Genomic DNA, 13,745 nt, shown 5'->3' on the forward strand with positions numbered 1-13,745 from the left:
ATAATGTTGTGGATCCCATATAGTGGATCCCTATACTTGATATGCCACATGCTTATCAAAATCTTCATAGTGGTTTTTATAAGAGAATTGACACTTGAAAATTTCCATAGTTGTGGCCAATATTATTTTGAACTTAGCATAAATACTTTTTATGATTGTGCAATCAAGAAGCATTTTTCATGACCTTAAAATATAACTAAAAGAAAAATAGACAGAATATGGTTTCTAAATTATTTTAATTCCTAGCTATCTAAATTTTTAAATGCCAAAGCTAACATTTGGACCTTTTCATAACAGATAATTTTGAGTCTGCCATTGATCTACTGTATGTATTACTATTATTATGATCTCATTTAGTCAAGAAATAGATCATTGCATTCTGCATTAATTGGAGCTTTCAACTCATGAAGACACAGCATTGCACTGAACTTGAGGTTATGGCCTAGATTGATCAATATATTGATTCAGACAAAAGATATTACAGTCTTGTCATAAAATCCACTAATTAACATGTTTTGGTTTTAGATATAAATCAGAATCCTTTCTAAAATTATTCAAGGAAACATGAAAAATCTAAGAAGCAGAATTAACAAACAATGGGACAGCATCTTGCATAATTGGGACGATGGCTCTACAGGCAAGGTGACCACGACTCCGATGGACCGAGATGATGGCCCAAACGGCCCTAAGCCGGGGACGGATGCGCAGAGGCGATCTGGAAGGAGGGGGAGGGAGGGGGAAGACAAAGAGCAGAAATGCCAGAACAGCTGCTTTTTGCAGGACTGGGGCGGAGGAATTATGGGTGAGATGATAACGGCCTTGGGGGTGGGGGAGGATAATGGCCCTGGGAGGGAGGGAGACTGGGTGCAGGAACAGGTTGACAGCCCCCTCCAAGTGCTTGCACACGCTCTAAAAGAGCACTTGAGGATCGTAAAACAACTAGCGGACCCAAGGACAGTTTGCCTGATGCGTACTCTGTGCGGTACGGATTAATACAATCAACGGGCCGATGACGCGCTCAAGGAGCTGGGCGCAGAGGCAGGTGGTTATATGAGCTGCCTTCCTGGTCTTTTACTCCAACTCTGATGTCAGCAGTTTGGCCTGACGAAAGCTTAGTGACTCTTTTTAACCACAGGCTTGTTTATATTAAACAGTCTGGTTTATTATATCCTGGTGTTCGTTTTTTCTTTCTTATTTGGTTAACATATATATATATGTATGTATATACATTTGTCCATAATTTTCAGTATCTCCTAGGAGTGCAGTAAAAACAAGATTCATGAGACATTTATTAATCCAAAAACCTTCCTGTGGCCGCAGGAGTTGGTCATAGTTTATTATTATGAAAACAGCACTATTTTCAGTTTCTGATTTGTCTTAGTAAGAAATCAGCACTTTATATAAGGATCACATTTTACTATCAGTACCAGGACAGGACAGGGAGATTGTACAAATAGAAAGAACCAAGCTTACCAAAACTTTCTAATAAAAAAAAACAAAAAAAAACAACTACCAATCAGCACAATGAGATTTTGTATGAATCCAAAGGGAAAGGGGGGAAATGTCTTAATTGGCCCAATATAGTGTCCCCACTATATGCTGCATATGAGTTTAAATAATGTACAAGTTTTTAAAAGATATAAAAGATATTCAGGAGCATTATTCCATACTATTTTCTATACTTCCTACTCAAACGTAGCTTTTTTTTTATTGCTACTGATTATTTATTTACACAATATTTTATCCATCCCAATCATAATTGGATCCTCAGCAAGATATTCTATATTTGTTTTATGCTTAAACATATGAAGAATATATGCAATGAGAATATTAAAATATTTGTATAAATAGTAACAAAAATACCTGATTAGAAATCTAAAATGTTTTATAATATTTCTGTACTGTTTTTGAAGTTTTTGGAGTTAAAATACTTTTGTTCTTTCTGATAACCACTATAGTTGAAGTTTCCAAGGCCATCCAAAGCTGTAATTCTGTGCTGATCCTATGCTGTGTTTTCAAAGTGCCGTTTTCCATCCAAATACAACATAGATTCTGAAAGAAAAGCAAAAATGTCAAGTTTCATTACATGATCAATTGGATGCTCCAGGCTTTTTTATTTTTCACCATTTTCTTTACATATTAATTTTCCTAATTTTTTTAAGCCTGCTTTTTCCAGAGAGATAAAACCAGTGTTTGTGTTTTCATCATCATAAGAATGCTTAATCAGTTCTTTAATTTAAGATAATTTGTATAATACAAACTGAAAAAACTGAAGATCAATATTAATAGGTACAGATGAAATACTGAAAGTAATCTGAAAACTGATGGCATAGATTAGTATGCCATAGCACCAGATAAATGAAGCTATGAGAGAGAGAAAAAACAAGCAAGCTCATATTTCTAAAGATCCTACTTTTAAACTATGTTAGAATTCATTACAAATTATTTTTTTATTGACATAAGACAGTGAGATATTGAAATGATTACTCACCACCATATGTCTTGGGAACAACATCTGGTATTTCCCTCTCTATCATAAATGTGAAATGGAAGACATTGGTTGTATGGTGGACCCTGGTGTCTGGATCATAAACTTCACTGTGCACCCGAACCTGGATGTTATTTTTTTCAGTATAACATACCTTTCAAAATTAAAAATTAGGATCAACTGATTATCAGATATAGATATTAAAAACTAATAAAATATGCAGGACATTTTATTATAGGTAGTCCTCATCTACAACAATTTGTTCAGCAATGGTTCAAAGTTATTAGGATTGGTTACAACTGGCCATTGAAGTTCCACCCATCCCAGCGTCCCACTGGTCATGTGATCACAATCTAGATACTTGGCAACTAGTTCACACCTCCAACTGGTTGCCAAGCTTGCTATTACATAACTGCCATCTGCAAGTCAATGGAGAAGCCATCAGGGTGTCAATGCTGCTAACATCAGATGTTCTTGCTTTGACAATAGATGGAAATGCAGCCATTTTACTCTTTCGCTTTTAGAGTTAGTTGATGCTGGGAAGGGGGGATGTGGATGAGAGACCAGTTAGTCATAACAATAATAACTCAATCATGGGAATCCAAGATTATTGCGCCCAGAGTTGATAAAGATTTGGCGGACTGGAGAGCTGGGAAGAAAGCCCGCGCTTCAAGCTAATTGGGGAATGTGATTTATGATTATTAATTGAAGGAGGGAATTGTGCTTTGCTACTTTGTGCCCAGGGGAGGGGAATTCATTTTTTGGCTTTAACTATGTAGTGCCAATACTTTGTTTCTCGAATAAAAAATTCTTTAAGCTAAAACAATGCCTCGAAGTTCTTTTGAACAGTTTCATCTGTCGGAAATATGTCACAGGGAAGGTTGCAAGTCACTGGGGAATTCTTTCCCACCCATATACTATCTGCCAGCACCTTTGTGCTTGTATTGTGCCAGCCATTTGCACATACCCTGCACCCTCATACACCCTCTTCCATAATTCTGCATACTCCCTTGTTCCCTCCCCAACCTCCCAATCATTTACCTGCCAGCCAGCCTGGGATTTGCAACTTCCTGCTGGCTTCCCCATTGACTTTGGTTATGGAAAGCCAGCAGGAAGTTAGTTACCTTGCCTAACAATTATGTGCATATTAGTTAACGACTGCAACCATGATTGCAGAGATTGCTAGCAAAGCAGTCACACTTTACAACCACATCACTTAGCGATGGACATTTCAGCCCCAATTCCCATTTTAAGTCAAGGACTACCCATATTTTAAAAAGATCAATATTTATCCAACCTTAATGTTCAAAGGTGGAGTAATCCTAACATTTTAAATTAGTTTGATCTATTAATATGTTTAGTCTATTACCTGGGAAGAAAGTAATAGTAAGGATCCAATTTCAACTGGTTTTTGAAACATAATATCATCTACAGCTACCACATAAGGTCTGGAGTTTCTGGTGTAAGAAAAAATGCATATTTACACATACATGTACTTTTAAAAGATGGATATGGATTGTTTTATACTTTAAATTATATTCCATGTTAGAAACGTCTTATGATCCTGAAATTTGTTAATAAATGATATAAAATATTAGTATATCAAACAAAGCTAATTTTGCATATTTTGCAAACTCATTGGAATATAGATTTTCAGGTGTACGTGACAATCCAGAAAAAAAAATCTTAAAGAATCCTTTTGATTACTGCACAAATTCTAACAAACTCATATTCATAACTGGCTATTGTAGTATACTATACTCACACTAGCAAGTATAGAGACTTTATTATTGCATTAAGCTAAAATCAACTTAAGCATTCAAGGAGTTGATTTTACAGTTCATAAGCTATTACTAGAAAATAACTACAAGTAAAAATAACAACTCACATTTGTTAAGAACAGGGTGAACTATTATGTGGTATTCCACAGCCATTCAAATGTAACATGGTCTTCAAATAAAAATGATATGACTTATACTGCATTTGTTTTCCTCTCCACCAGTGCCAAGAACATATATCCCTACATTTGAATATAATAATACATAACTGATAACATCAAATATGATCTTAATGATTTCCTTTGAACAAGTGCTAAAGGGTATACCTAAAAAAAGAATGCCTCCAGGGAGCACAAGATCTTTGCAACTTTGTCAGATAACATACACTCAAACTAAAATGTGTTTGATCTCCTATGATGTGCCATACATTTATGAGGTGGTTTCATTTCCCCAATGTACAGATCTGCACATGGCTCACTGCATTGTACTGCATATACCACGTTGCTCAGTTTGTGTCTGGGTGTTTTATCCTTAGAGTGGACAAGCTTCTGCCCTAGTGTATTCTTGGCTTTGAAGTGTGCACATATGTTTTGTTGGCTGAAGATCCTCCTGAGCTTTTCCGATATTCCTGCAACGTATGGAATGACTATGTTGCTTCATTTATTGTTTTCTTCTTGGTCTGTTATGGACGAATTCCTGCTAGGTCTTTTTTGAGATTTGATGAAGGCCCACTTGGGATAGCCACAGGTTCTGCAAATTAACCTTTCTCCTGTCTTTTCTCTACTGCAACTCCCTATAGCTAGCAGTAAACTCTTCACCTTCTTCTCCCTCTCTTCTCTGCACTGGTGATACTTATTCCTTTCATGCTGTCTAATAACATCATCAATAGCTATTGACTTGAATTTATGAAATTTACCGTATATTCCGGCGTATTAGGCGACCTGGTGTATAAGACGACCCCCGTCTTTATTGCCGGGTCGCCTTCCTAGAACGTTGTCTTATACGCCGGAAACTACCAGTATTTCTTGCGTATAAGACAACCCCCGTCTTTGGCGCCGAGTTTAGCACTTCCGGAAGTCGTCTTATACGCCGGCATATACGGTATGCAATGATACATGTCTATTTATTAAGGAAATACTGTTTCTTACAGCTGCTACAATCTTGAATCGGTAATACCAACTGCTCAGTGAACCCAATACAGGCATTCTTCAACTTACAACCATTCATTAAGTGACCATTCAAAGTTACAACAGCATTGAAAAAAAAATGATTTATGTCCGTTTTTCACATGATCATTGTAGCATCCCCATGGACGTGTGATCAAAATTTGGATACTTGGCAACTGGTTTATATTTATGATGGTTGCAGTGTCATGGGGTCATGTGACCACCTTTTACAACCTTCTGACAAGCAAAGTCAATAGGGAAGCCAGATTTACTTAACAACCGTGTTACTAACTTAACAACTGCAGTGATTCACTGTAGCAAGAAAATGGGGTAAAACCCGCAATAACAGTCTTGCTTAGCAATGGAAATTTTGGGTTCAGTGGTCGTACGTCTGTATCCCATTCAGAATGAGATGGAAAGAATTGATGTTGTTATCTCAACAAACTGATTTCTGCCACACAGGGGTAACAGATGAATAAAATCTCAGTTTCTGCATTCTGAAGTTACATCCATATTCACTGTCATCTGACACAGCATTTAATTAATATTGATAAATTAATCTTAACTGCACTGGGCCAACCTAAAATATGTGAAAACATTATATCAGGCAATACATTTACAATTGTATAATCAGATAGTGACTTAAAATTAAATGGTTTTGGTGAAAATGAAAAGCAAAAAGGCATGGTAGTTAATATAATTTAATACAGTGTTGGCTTATTTTCCTATGCATCTGCTCAAAAACAGTTTTCTGTGAGAGACTTAGTGGATGATCACTTAAATATGAGCCAGCAGTGTGTGGTAGCAGCCAAAAAAGCTAATACAATCCTGGGTTGTATAAACACGCATAGAATTAAAATCACGTGAAGTATTAGTACCGCTTTATAAAGCCTTAGTAAGGCCACACCTAGAATACTACATCCAGTTTTGGTCATCACATTACAAAAAAGGAAAAAGTGCAAAGAAGGGCAACTAAAATGATTAAAGGTCTGGAGACTAAAACATAAGAAGAACGGTTGCAGGATTTAGATTTGGCTAGCCTAGGAAAAAGAAGGACTAGAGGGGACATGATAGTATTCCAATATTTGAGAGGTTATCACAAAGAGGGGGGGGGGTCAAGTTATTTTCCAAAGCATCAGAGGGCAGGACAAGAAACAATGGATGGAAACTAATAAAGGAGAGAAGCAACCTGGAATTAAGGAGAAACTTCCTAACAGTGAGGACAGTTAACCAGTGGAATAGCTTGCCATCAGAAGTTGTGGGTGCTTCATCACTGGAGGTTTTTAAGAAGAGACTGGACAGCCACCTATCTGAAATGGTATAGGGTCTCCTGCTTGAGCAGGGGGTTGGACTAGAAGTCCTCCAAGGTCCCTTCCAACTCTATTCTGATTGATTGATCTTAATTTTCCCTCACTACCAAAGTTTATGCTTTGTATATTGTTGTTGTTAGTTGCAAAGTCATGTCCGATCCATCGCAACCCCATGGACAACATTGCTCCAGGCATTCCTGTCCTCTACCATCTTCTGGAGTCCATTTAAGCTCACACCTACTGCTTCAGTGACTCTATCCAGCCACCTCATTCTCTGTCATCCCATTCTTCTATTGCCCTCAATCTTTCCTAGCATTAGGCCCTTCTCCAGTGAGTCCTTCCTTCTCATTAGGTGGCCAAAGTATTTGAGTTTCAACTTCAGGATCTGGCCTTCTAAGGAGCAGTCGGGGTTGATCTCGTCTAGGACTGACTGGTTTGATTGCCTTGCAGTCCAGGGGACTCGCAGGAGTTTTCTCCGGCACCATAGTTCAACGGCCTCAATTCTTTGGCGCTCAGCCTTCCTTATGGTCCAACTTTCACAGCCATACGTTGCAACTCGGAAAATCATGGCCTTGACTATACGTACTTTTGTTGGCAGGATGATGTCTCTGCTTTTTAGTATGCTGTCTAGATTTGCCATAGCTTTCCTCCCCAGGAGCATATTAGTACATATAAAATTAGGACAAATATATCTGCATCCAGTGCTGGAATGCTGTAGAAAAAATCATTCACAGCAGGGCTGTTATTTAATTAAGCAGTAAAAGGTTCTTCACCCCCTCCCTGTTCCAATCTTCCAAAAATCTTTCCATGACTACTATTTTTGCTAGCCATTCCTCTTTTCAGCATCTTCCCACCAACTTGCCTATCCCAATGGTTTCAGCATTTTCCCATTCCCATATGCCCAGTGGCCCTCTTCCCAATCTTCCCAATATTTTCCTGCTATTGCTTCCAATCTTCCCGCCATCCTGCTCCCTCATTTTTTATTGTATGCTTCAACAGGTAGTCCTCAACTTACAATAGTTCATTTAGTGACCATTCCAAGTTACAACAGGACTTGAAAAAACTGACTTGTGATCATTTTTCACACTTACAACCATTGCAGCATCCCCATGATCACGTGATCAAAATTCAGATGCTTGGCAACTGGTTCAATGATGGTTGTAGTGTCCCGAGGTCATGTGATCACCTTTTGCGACCTTCTGACAAGCAAGGTCAATGGGGAAGCCAGATTCACTTAACAACGGTGTTATTAACTTAACCACTGCAATAGTTCACTTGACAACTGTGGCAAGACAGGTCGTAAAATGGGGCAAAACTCACTTAACAAATGTCTCAGCAAGAGAAATTTTGGGCTCAATTGTGATCGTAAGTTGTGGACTATTCGTAACATTTTAAACAATGTACATTTTTATTCAGTTCAATTCAGCTTCAGAATGAGAAAAGATGAGACGTGACTTAGAAAAATATTTAATAACTAGTTTACATTGATTTAAGGTGCATTATGCTTCTTGCTCAGATTGTGCAAAGTGACCAAGCAAAGGAAGAAGAGAACTTTAAGAGAGCTGCTAGATGAGAAAGAAAATTGACATTGCCCTTCCGTAATGTTCTAGTAATGTTATATTTCAAGTGACAGGAAGAGAGACATAGCCTAATACTTACCCATAGCTGTAGGCAGTAGCCCATCCAAGTTCATATGCTTTTCTCATGAGAAAGCCTCCAAAGATTCTGTTGAAAATGTTACGTTCCTATATTCACAAATACCCATAGGACTAATAAATTTTGAGCATTTATACAGAAATTTTTAAAGACATGAGTTATCAAACCCTCTACTGTAATACATTTACTCCCTAAAATGATAAATAAATTCATTAATGATTTCATTGGGGCTAGAGTTGGGCAAGAAATAAATATATCACTTACTTTTAATAATTAAAATGTACGTGTTACAGGGATTTTTAAACTTTATAAAACTGAAATTGTCCACAGGGTGCAGACAAAGCCCAGGGAAGACTGACAGAATTCCCATTCTCTTTGTGCAAACAGATTAAGTTTTTTTTAAAAAAACAAAAGTGACACCCTCCCCCACAGCTATTATGACCAACACACACACACACACACACACACACACACACACAGAGAGAGAGAGAGAGAGAGAGAGAGAGAGAGAGAGAGAGAGAGAGAAATCCCAAGACACAGACTGAAAAATCCTGACTTAGTGTACACCTACATGCATACATCTTCATCTCTTTAAAATTAAGAGCAATTTGTATTATTAGAATATTCCATAAGAAAAAGTTCAAAGTGCAGAATCATGGACTCTCTGAAAACACAGAACCACAATAACCTAGTCACCAGTTGTATATTATAAAACAAGATGAGATATTCCATCTATCAACTGAAATGCTACTTTTGCTATAAAAGAATTACATATTTGTCATTACTCTGTGCAGAATCCCAAAATCAGCAGAGCATATAGACAAAACAAGCTAGAAGCTATTTAGTCAAATTTCCAGAAAGTTCTCCTAAAACCAATGTGGAAACATATGAAGTACATAATTATGTTCTGGAAGAGAGAAGAATCACTGATAAGATCCATAGAGCTATCTTTGCATGAATCCCAGTAACTATGCCTGATTTAAGTGCTTTGCTTTGCTTTGCTTTTTTTTTTTTTTTTTTTGCTAATAAGCAAGTTATTGCTTAAGACCAGTTTGGTATAGTGGTTAAAGCACCCAGTTAAAAACTAGGTGACTGTGAATTCTAGTCCTGTCTTAGGCGTGAAACCAGCTGGGTGACCTTGGGCCAGTCACTCCCAGCCCTGGAAATGGCAAACTGTTTCCAAGAAGCCTTGCCAAGAAAACTGCAGTGTCTTGTCCATGCAGTCACCAGGAATCAACCCTGAGCTAAAGATACACATACAAAGACACAAAAACCATTGCTTAAAAATGCTGCTTGCTCCAAATAAGTTGCAGTATATAGGAAGTGATGCATATAATCTACGTAATTATGTTTTATAAAAAGTGCTTGTCCACTTTCCTGCAAACTTTTGTTATATTCTAAAAGAGAATGTCTCAGGGCCATAGATTAATAAAACTGCAAAAAAAATTGGCTTTGTTGCAGATAATTGAAATTAAAGAAAATTCCCTCCAAACTGCTACCAGTCAGAGCTACAAGCACAAATATGCAATGGCAGTTATATATTTGGTGTGTATTTCTTGAGTAATGTAGCTGCAAATTCTTATTTAAATATTAAAGGTACAGAGCAATTAAATTTCTGAAGATGTTTCATGACTTTATGGCTATGAATATTTATCAAGAAACCAAATTGCCAAATAGCTATTATAGAAAGTACCATATCGTGTACCAATCTGAAGCAAGAGTCAAGCATAAGGATTAGTCTACATCAGCTATAGCTCAGTAAATACCTGTGGATGGCAGATCTCCAAACCCTTTAATTTTGTGTCTTGCATCCATACTGAATTGGGTGGCAATATCCGACTACGAAAACTTACTGTCCTAAAAAATGGAGAAGGACATGTAAAATTGTCAAGAACATTGTTTTATTTCAATATTGTGAATTTCAACCTTTACCTAAAATTATATGGATACCACTTCGTCCACATGCTGAGCATGGGAATAGGACCTTAAGTTCCCCTACATATCTTACCTTGTCTTCTCTGAGACCTAAGCAGGATGGTCAATGATGAGGATTGATGGCACCGCAGGACAATATCTGGAGACTCCATATTTGATATAGATGTTGGAGAATCCAAGAACATCTTGTTATTCTTTCCCAATACTATGCTATAAACATATTTTTGTTTTCAAACTGTCCCTCCTCCAATTCTTCTCTATAACAACCTTCTTGTGAAGTAGGTTAATCTGATAGACTGGCTCACAGTTACCCACTATGCACTTATTACTGAGAATAAATTTAAACCTGACTCTACCTAGTCACAGTCCAGCAGCTCAACTACTGCACCATGCTCTCTGGGAGTCCCCCAAATCAGGGGTCCGCAACCTGTGGGCTGCAGCCCAGTAGTGAGCCATGGGCTGCTGGTCACCGGGCTGCAGTACAGGCTGGCCAGTGCGCACATATGTGCGCATACACACCCCACTCGCGCTAGCGCTGCAAGCCGCGGGACGCAAAAACAGGAGGCCGTGCCACGTGGTGCAAAAACGGGCCACTGCCGCACCTTGGGGTGTGAAAACGGGATGCCACTGCGCCTCAGGGAGCAAAAACAGGCCACCACAGCACCACGGGATGCAAAAATAAGCCGCTGCCGCGCTGCACAAAAACAGAATGCCGCCACACCACGAGGCACAAAAACAGGAAGTTGCACTGCTGTGCTGCACAGAAACAGGCCAATGCCACACCTCAGGATGCAAAAATGGTATGACGTCACGTCTTGGTGCACAAAAAGGGGCCAATGCCGCACCTGGGGCGCAGAAACAGGGCACTATGCACAAGAATGGGGCAGTGCTAGTGAGTATCACGCAAGCGCTAGCCCGCCCCATTTGCGTCACACGCATGCCCGCAGCCCTGTGCATGCGCGCGCATGCATAAAATGATTCCCCCTCCCTTTTCTTCCGGTCCGCCAACCAAGAAAGGTTGGTGACCTCTGCTCCAAATTGTAATCCTAATATACATGGAATGCATCAAGTTTGAAAAATGGTGATAAATGTTTATAACTGAACTGCCTACCTTGAATCCAGAGTATTCAGGAATATATTGTGGATAATATTTCTTTCATCTTCAGTAGGTGCAACCTTCAATAAAGAAGCCCTACTAGATTCAAGCCGCCTGATCTTGTTCTCTGATCAATGGAATGAAATATGTAAAATGAATGACAATCGCTTCCAACAGCTGTATTTCATCCCTTTTTCAAAACTGATGAATATACTTTTCTGAAATCTGTAAGCATGCTTTAGACCACTGTAGGTACTAAATTATTTCACTCCCAAAGAACCTATGTTTCCCCCAATTATTTAGGAATGGCCACAAAAAAATATTTCTCCACTGTTCCCCCCCCCCCAAAAAAAAAAAACCAGATTAGGAGAGTACTTACTTTCTCCTTCCCTGAAGATTTTTTCTTCCTCCGGGGTTTCAACAATTAATGGATTGACAAATGCTGGTCTGAGGATATATTTTTAAAAAACAACGTGCATTACAGAGGGAAAATGAAATGTTTTGAGCTACAAACCAACATAGTTACTTATGTACAAGTTCATTTGCAATGAGAAATCTGTGTGTCTATTTTTGTGTTTTAATACAACTTTTTTTTCTTATTTTTACTCAACACAAATGATTTAACTTGAAAAGACAATTATCTAAAGAGGACAGTCAATGCAGACCACTAGGACAGTGTAGCACTTCAGATGTGAAGCCAAAACATGCTCCAGAGCAGTGGTTCTCAACCTGTGGGTCGGGACCCCATTTGGGGTCGAATGACCATTTCACGGGGGTCACCAAACCATGCTGTCCGCCATTTTTTTCCCTTTTCCCTAGCTGTCCTACTCCCTCTTATTGGTGGCCACACCCACTTGGGGGTCACCACAACATGGGGAACTGTATTATGGGGTCACGGCATTAGAAAGATTGAGAATCACTGCTCCAGAGCATGCAGGGAAACTATTATGTACTGGGATCTTTGAGGCATTGAGGAGGCGAAGGTGAAAATAACAACACGTTTATTGGTTAACACAGAAGCGGCTCTAACAGCCGCTTAACTTCTATTTATACGGACCGCTGAGAGGCAGCAGCCAATGGAATTAAAGCAGTTATTCCCACCCAAAACACAAACTTACAATTCTGCAGACAGGCAGTCTGGAGTTTAAACGGACACAACAGTTACTTATTTATAACTGATTCCAAGTACTTTACATAAATACATAACAAAAATATAACTCCTGTCTGGAGTTAAATATCTCTATGGATCCTACAATGGCTGAAAATAAGGCCCAGCTGCTATAAGGAATTGTTAATAGGAGCTACATTCATTACCTGTGCACTCTAAAACTCCTTTTTGCCTTCAATGTAAAATACCGTACAGCCACATAGTCTGACATAATTTGGTATTTTGAACCATTCATTTTGTTGCTGCCTTATAGGTTTTATTGCCATTAATATTGATGCTCTTAGTTTTTATTTTATATCTAGCTCTCTTCTGCTATTTTCCTTTTTCTTTTTGAACTGATTTATTATGTTTTATACATTTTAAGTGACCACATGCTACTCAGAGAACTCTAGTTATGGCAAAATAAATAGTATACTAAGTAAACAAATAAGACACCAATACTAATATAATAGGTCAGCATCCCTAGCATATTTTTTGAATCTAGAACTCAAATAAATAAAATAATAAAATAAGCAATAAACTATTTTCAGACATATGTATGTTTAACACCAAAAATGCAATCCCGTACAGTTTTTTGCTACAGCTCTAAGCCAATTTCAAAACTAGCAAACTAAACTAATAACATTGAATGAAAGGCAAAAATAGGATCTGAGGAGGACGGGTGACACAGAAATCAGAGCTGCATTTTACAGCTATTCACAATACAGGGAATCATCGCTTAAAAACAACATACTTAGTGACTGTTCAAATTACAATGGGCGGAAAAAAATGACTTATGACCAGTCCTCCCAGTTACAACTGTTGTAGCATCTCTATGGTCATGTGATCGCAATTCGGGCTCTTGGCAACTATTGCACATTTACAATTGTTGTAGCATCCCACAGTCAGGAATCCCCATTTGTAACCTTCCTAGTTGGATTCCAACAAGCAAGGTCAATGGGAAAGCCAGCAGGAAATTGCAACTCGTGATCACACGATATCTCATTTAACCACCACTTTAGTTAGCAATAGTTGCAATGGGGATCATTAAATGCGGACTACCTGTAATTGGAAAGTTACAGAAAAAAATGGAAACATCTATATCTGACTGAACACAGTGGAGAACCTATGATATTGCTGAACTAGAACCTTCAGCTTTCCTCTGGTCA

At 38.4% G+C, this 13,745-nt stretch overlaps 1 protein-coding gene across 9 annotated transcripts in view; it reads right to left on the bottom strand.

Annotated features, from left to right (window-relative positions):
• Positions 1-1,287: 1,287 nt before the first annotated feature.
• Positions 1,288-13,745, bottom strand: part of ACOT9 (acyl-CoA thioesterase 9) — a 31,641-nt gene continuing 19,183 nt past the window's right edge. For 7 of the 9 annotated variants that reach the window (XM_039362888.1, XM_039362879.1, XM_039362921.1 and 4 more), the window contains 7 exons: positions 11,809-11,876; positions 11,445-11,556; positions 10,165-10,255; positions 8,402-8,487; positions 3,858-3,945; positions 2,492-2,642; positions 1,288-2,052 (listed from right to left, as the gene is read on the bottom strand). In XM_039362888.1, the coding sequence (XP_039218822.1) occupies positions 2,003-2,052; positions 2,492-2,642; positions 3,858-3,945; positions 8,402-8,487; positions 10,165-10,255; positions 11,445-11,556; positions 11,809-11,876 (646 nt within the window). In that variant the 3' untranslated portion in view covers positions 1,288-2,002. Of the gene's footprint in view, positions 2,053-2,491; positions 2,643-3,857; positions 3,946-4,376; positions 4,509-7,328; positions 7,455-8,401; positions 8,488-10,164; positions 10,256-11,444; positions 11,557-11,808; positions 11,877-13,745 lie in introns of those variants that run through there. The other 2 variants (XR_005559065.1, XM_039362900.1) reach the window with 2 other exon arrangements.

Source organism: Crotalus tigris, unplaced genomic scaffold (assembly GCF_016545835.1).
Source record: "Crotalus tigris isolate CLP2741 ecotype Arizona unplaced genomic scaffold, ASM1654583v1 scf7180000017589.2436309, whole genome shotgun sequence".
Taxonomy (NCBI): Eukaryota; Metazoa; Chordata; class Lepidosauria; order Squamata; family Viperidae; genus Crotalus; species Crotalus tigris.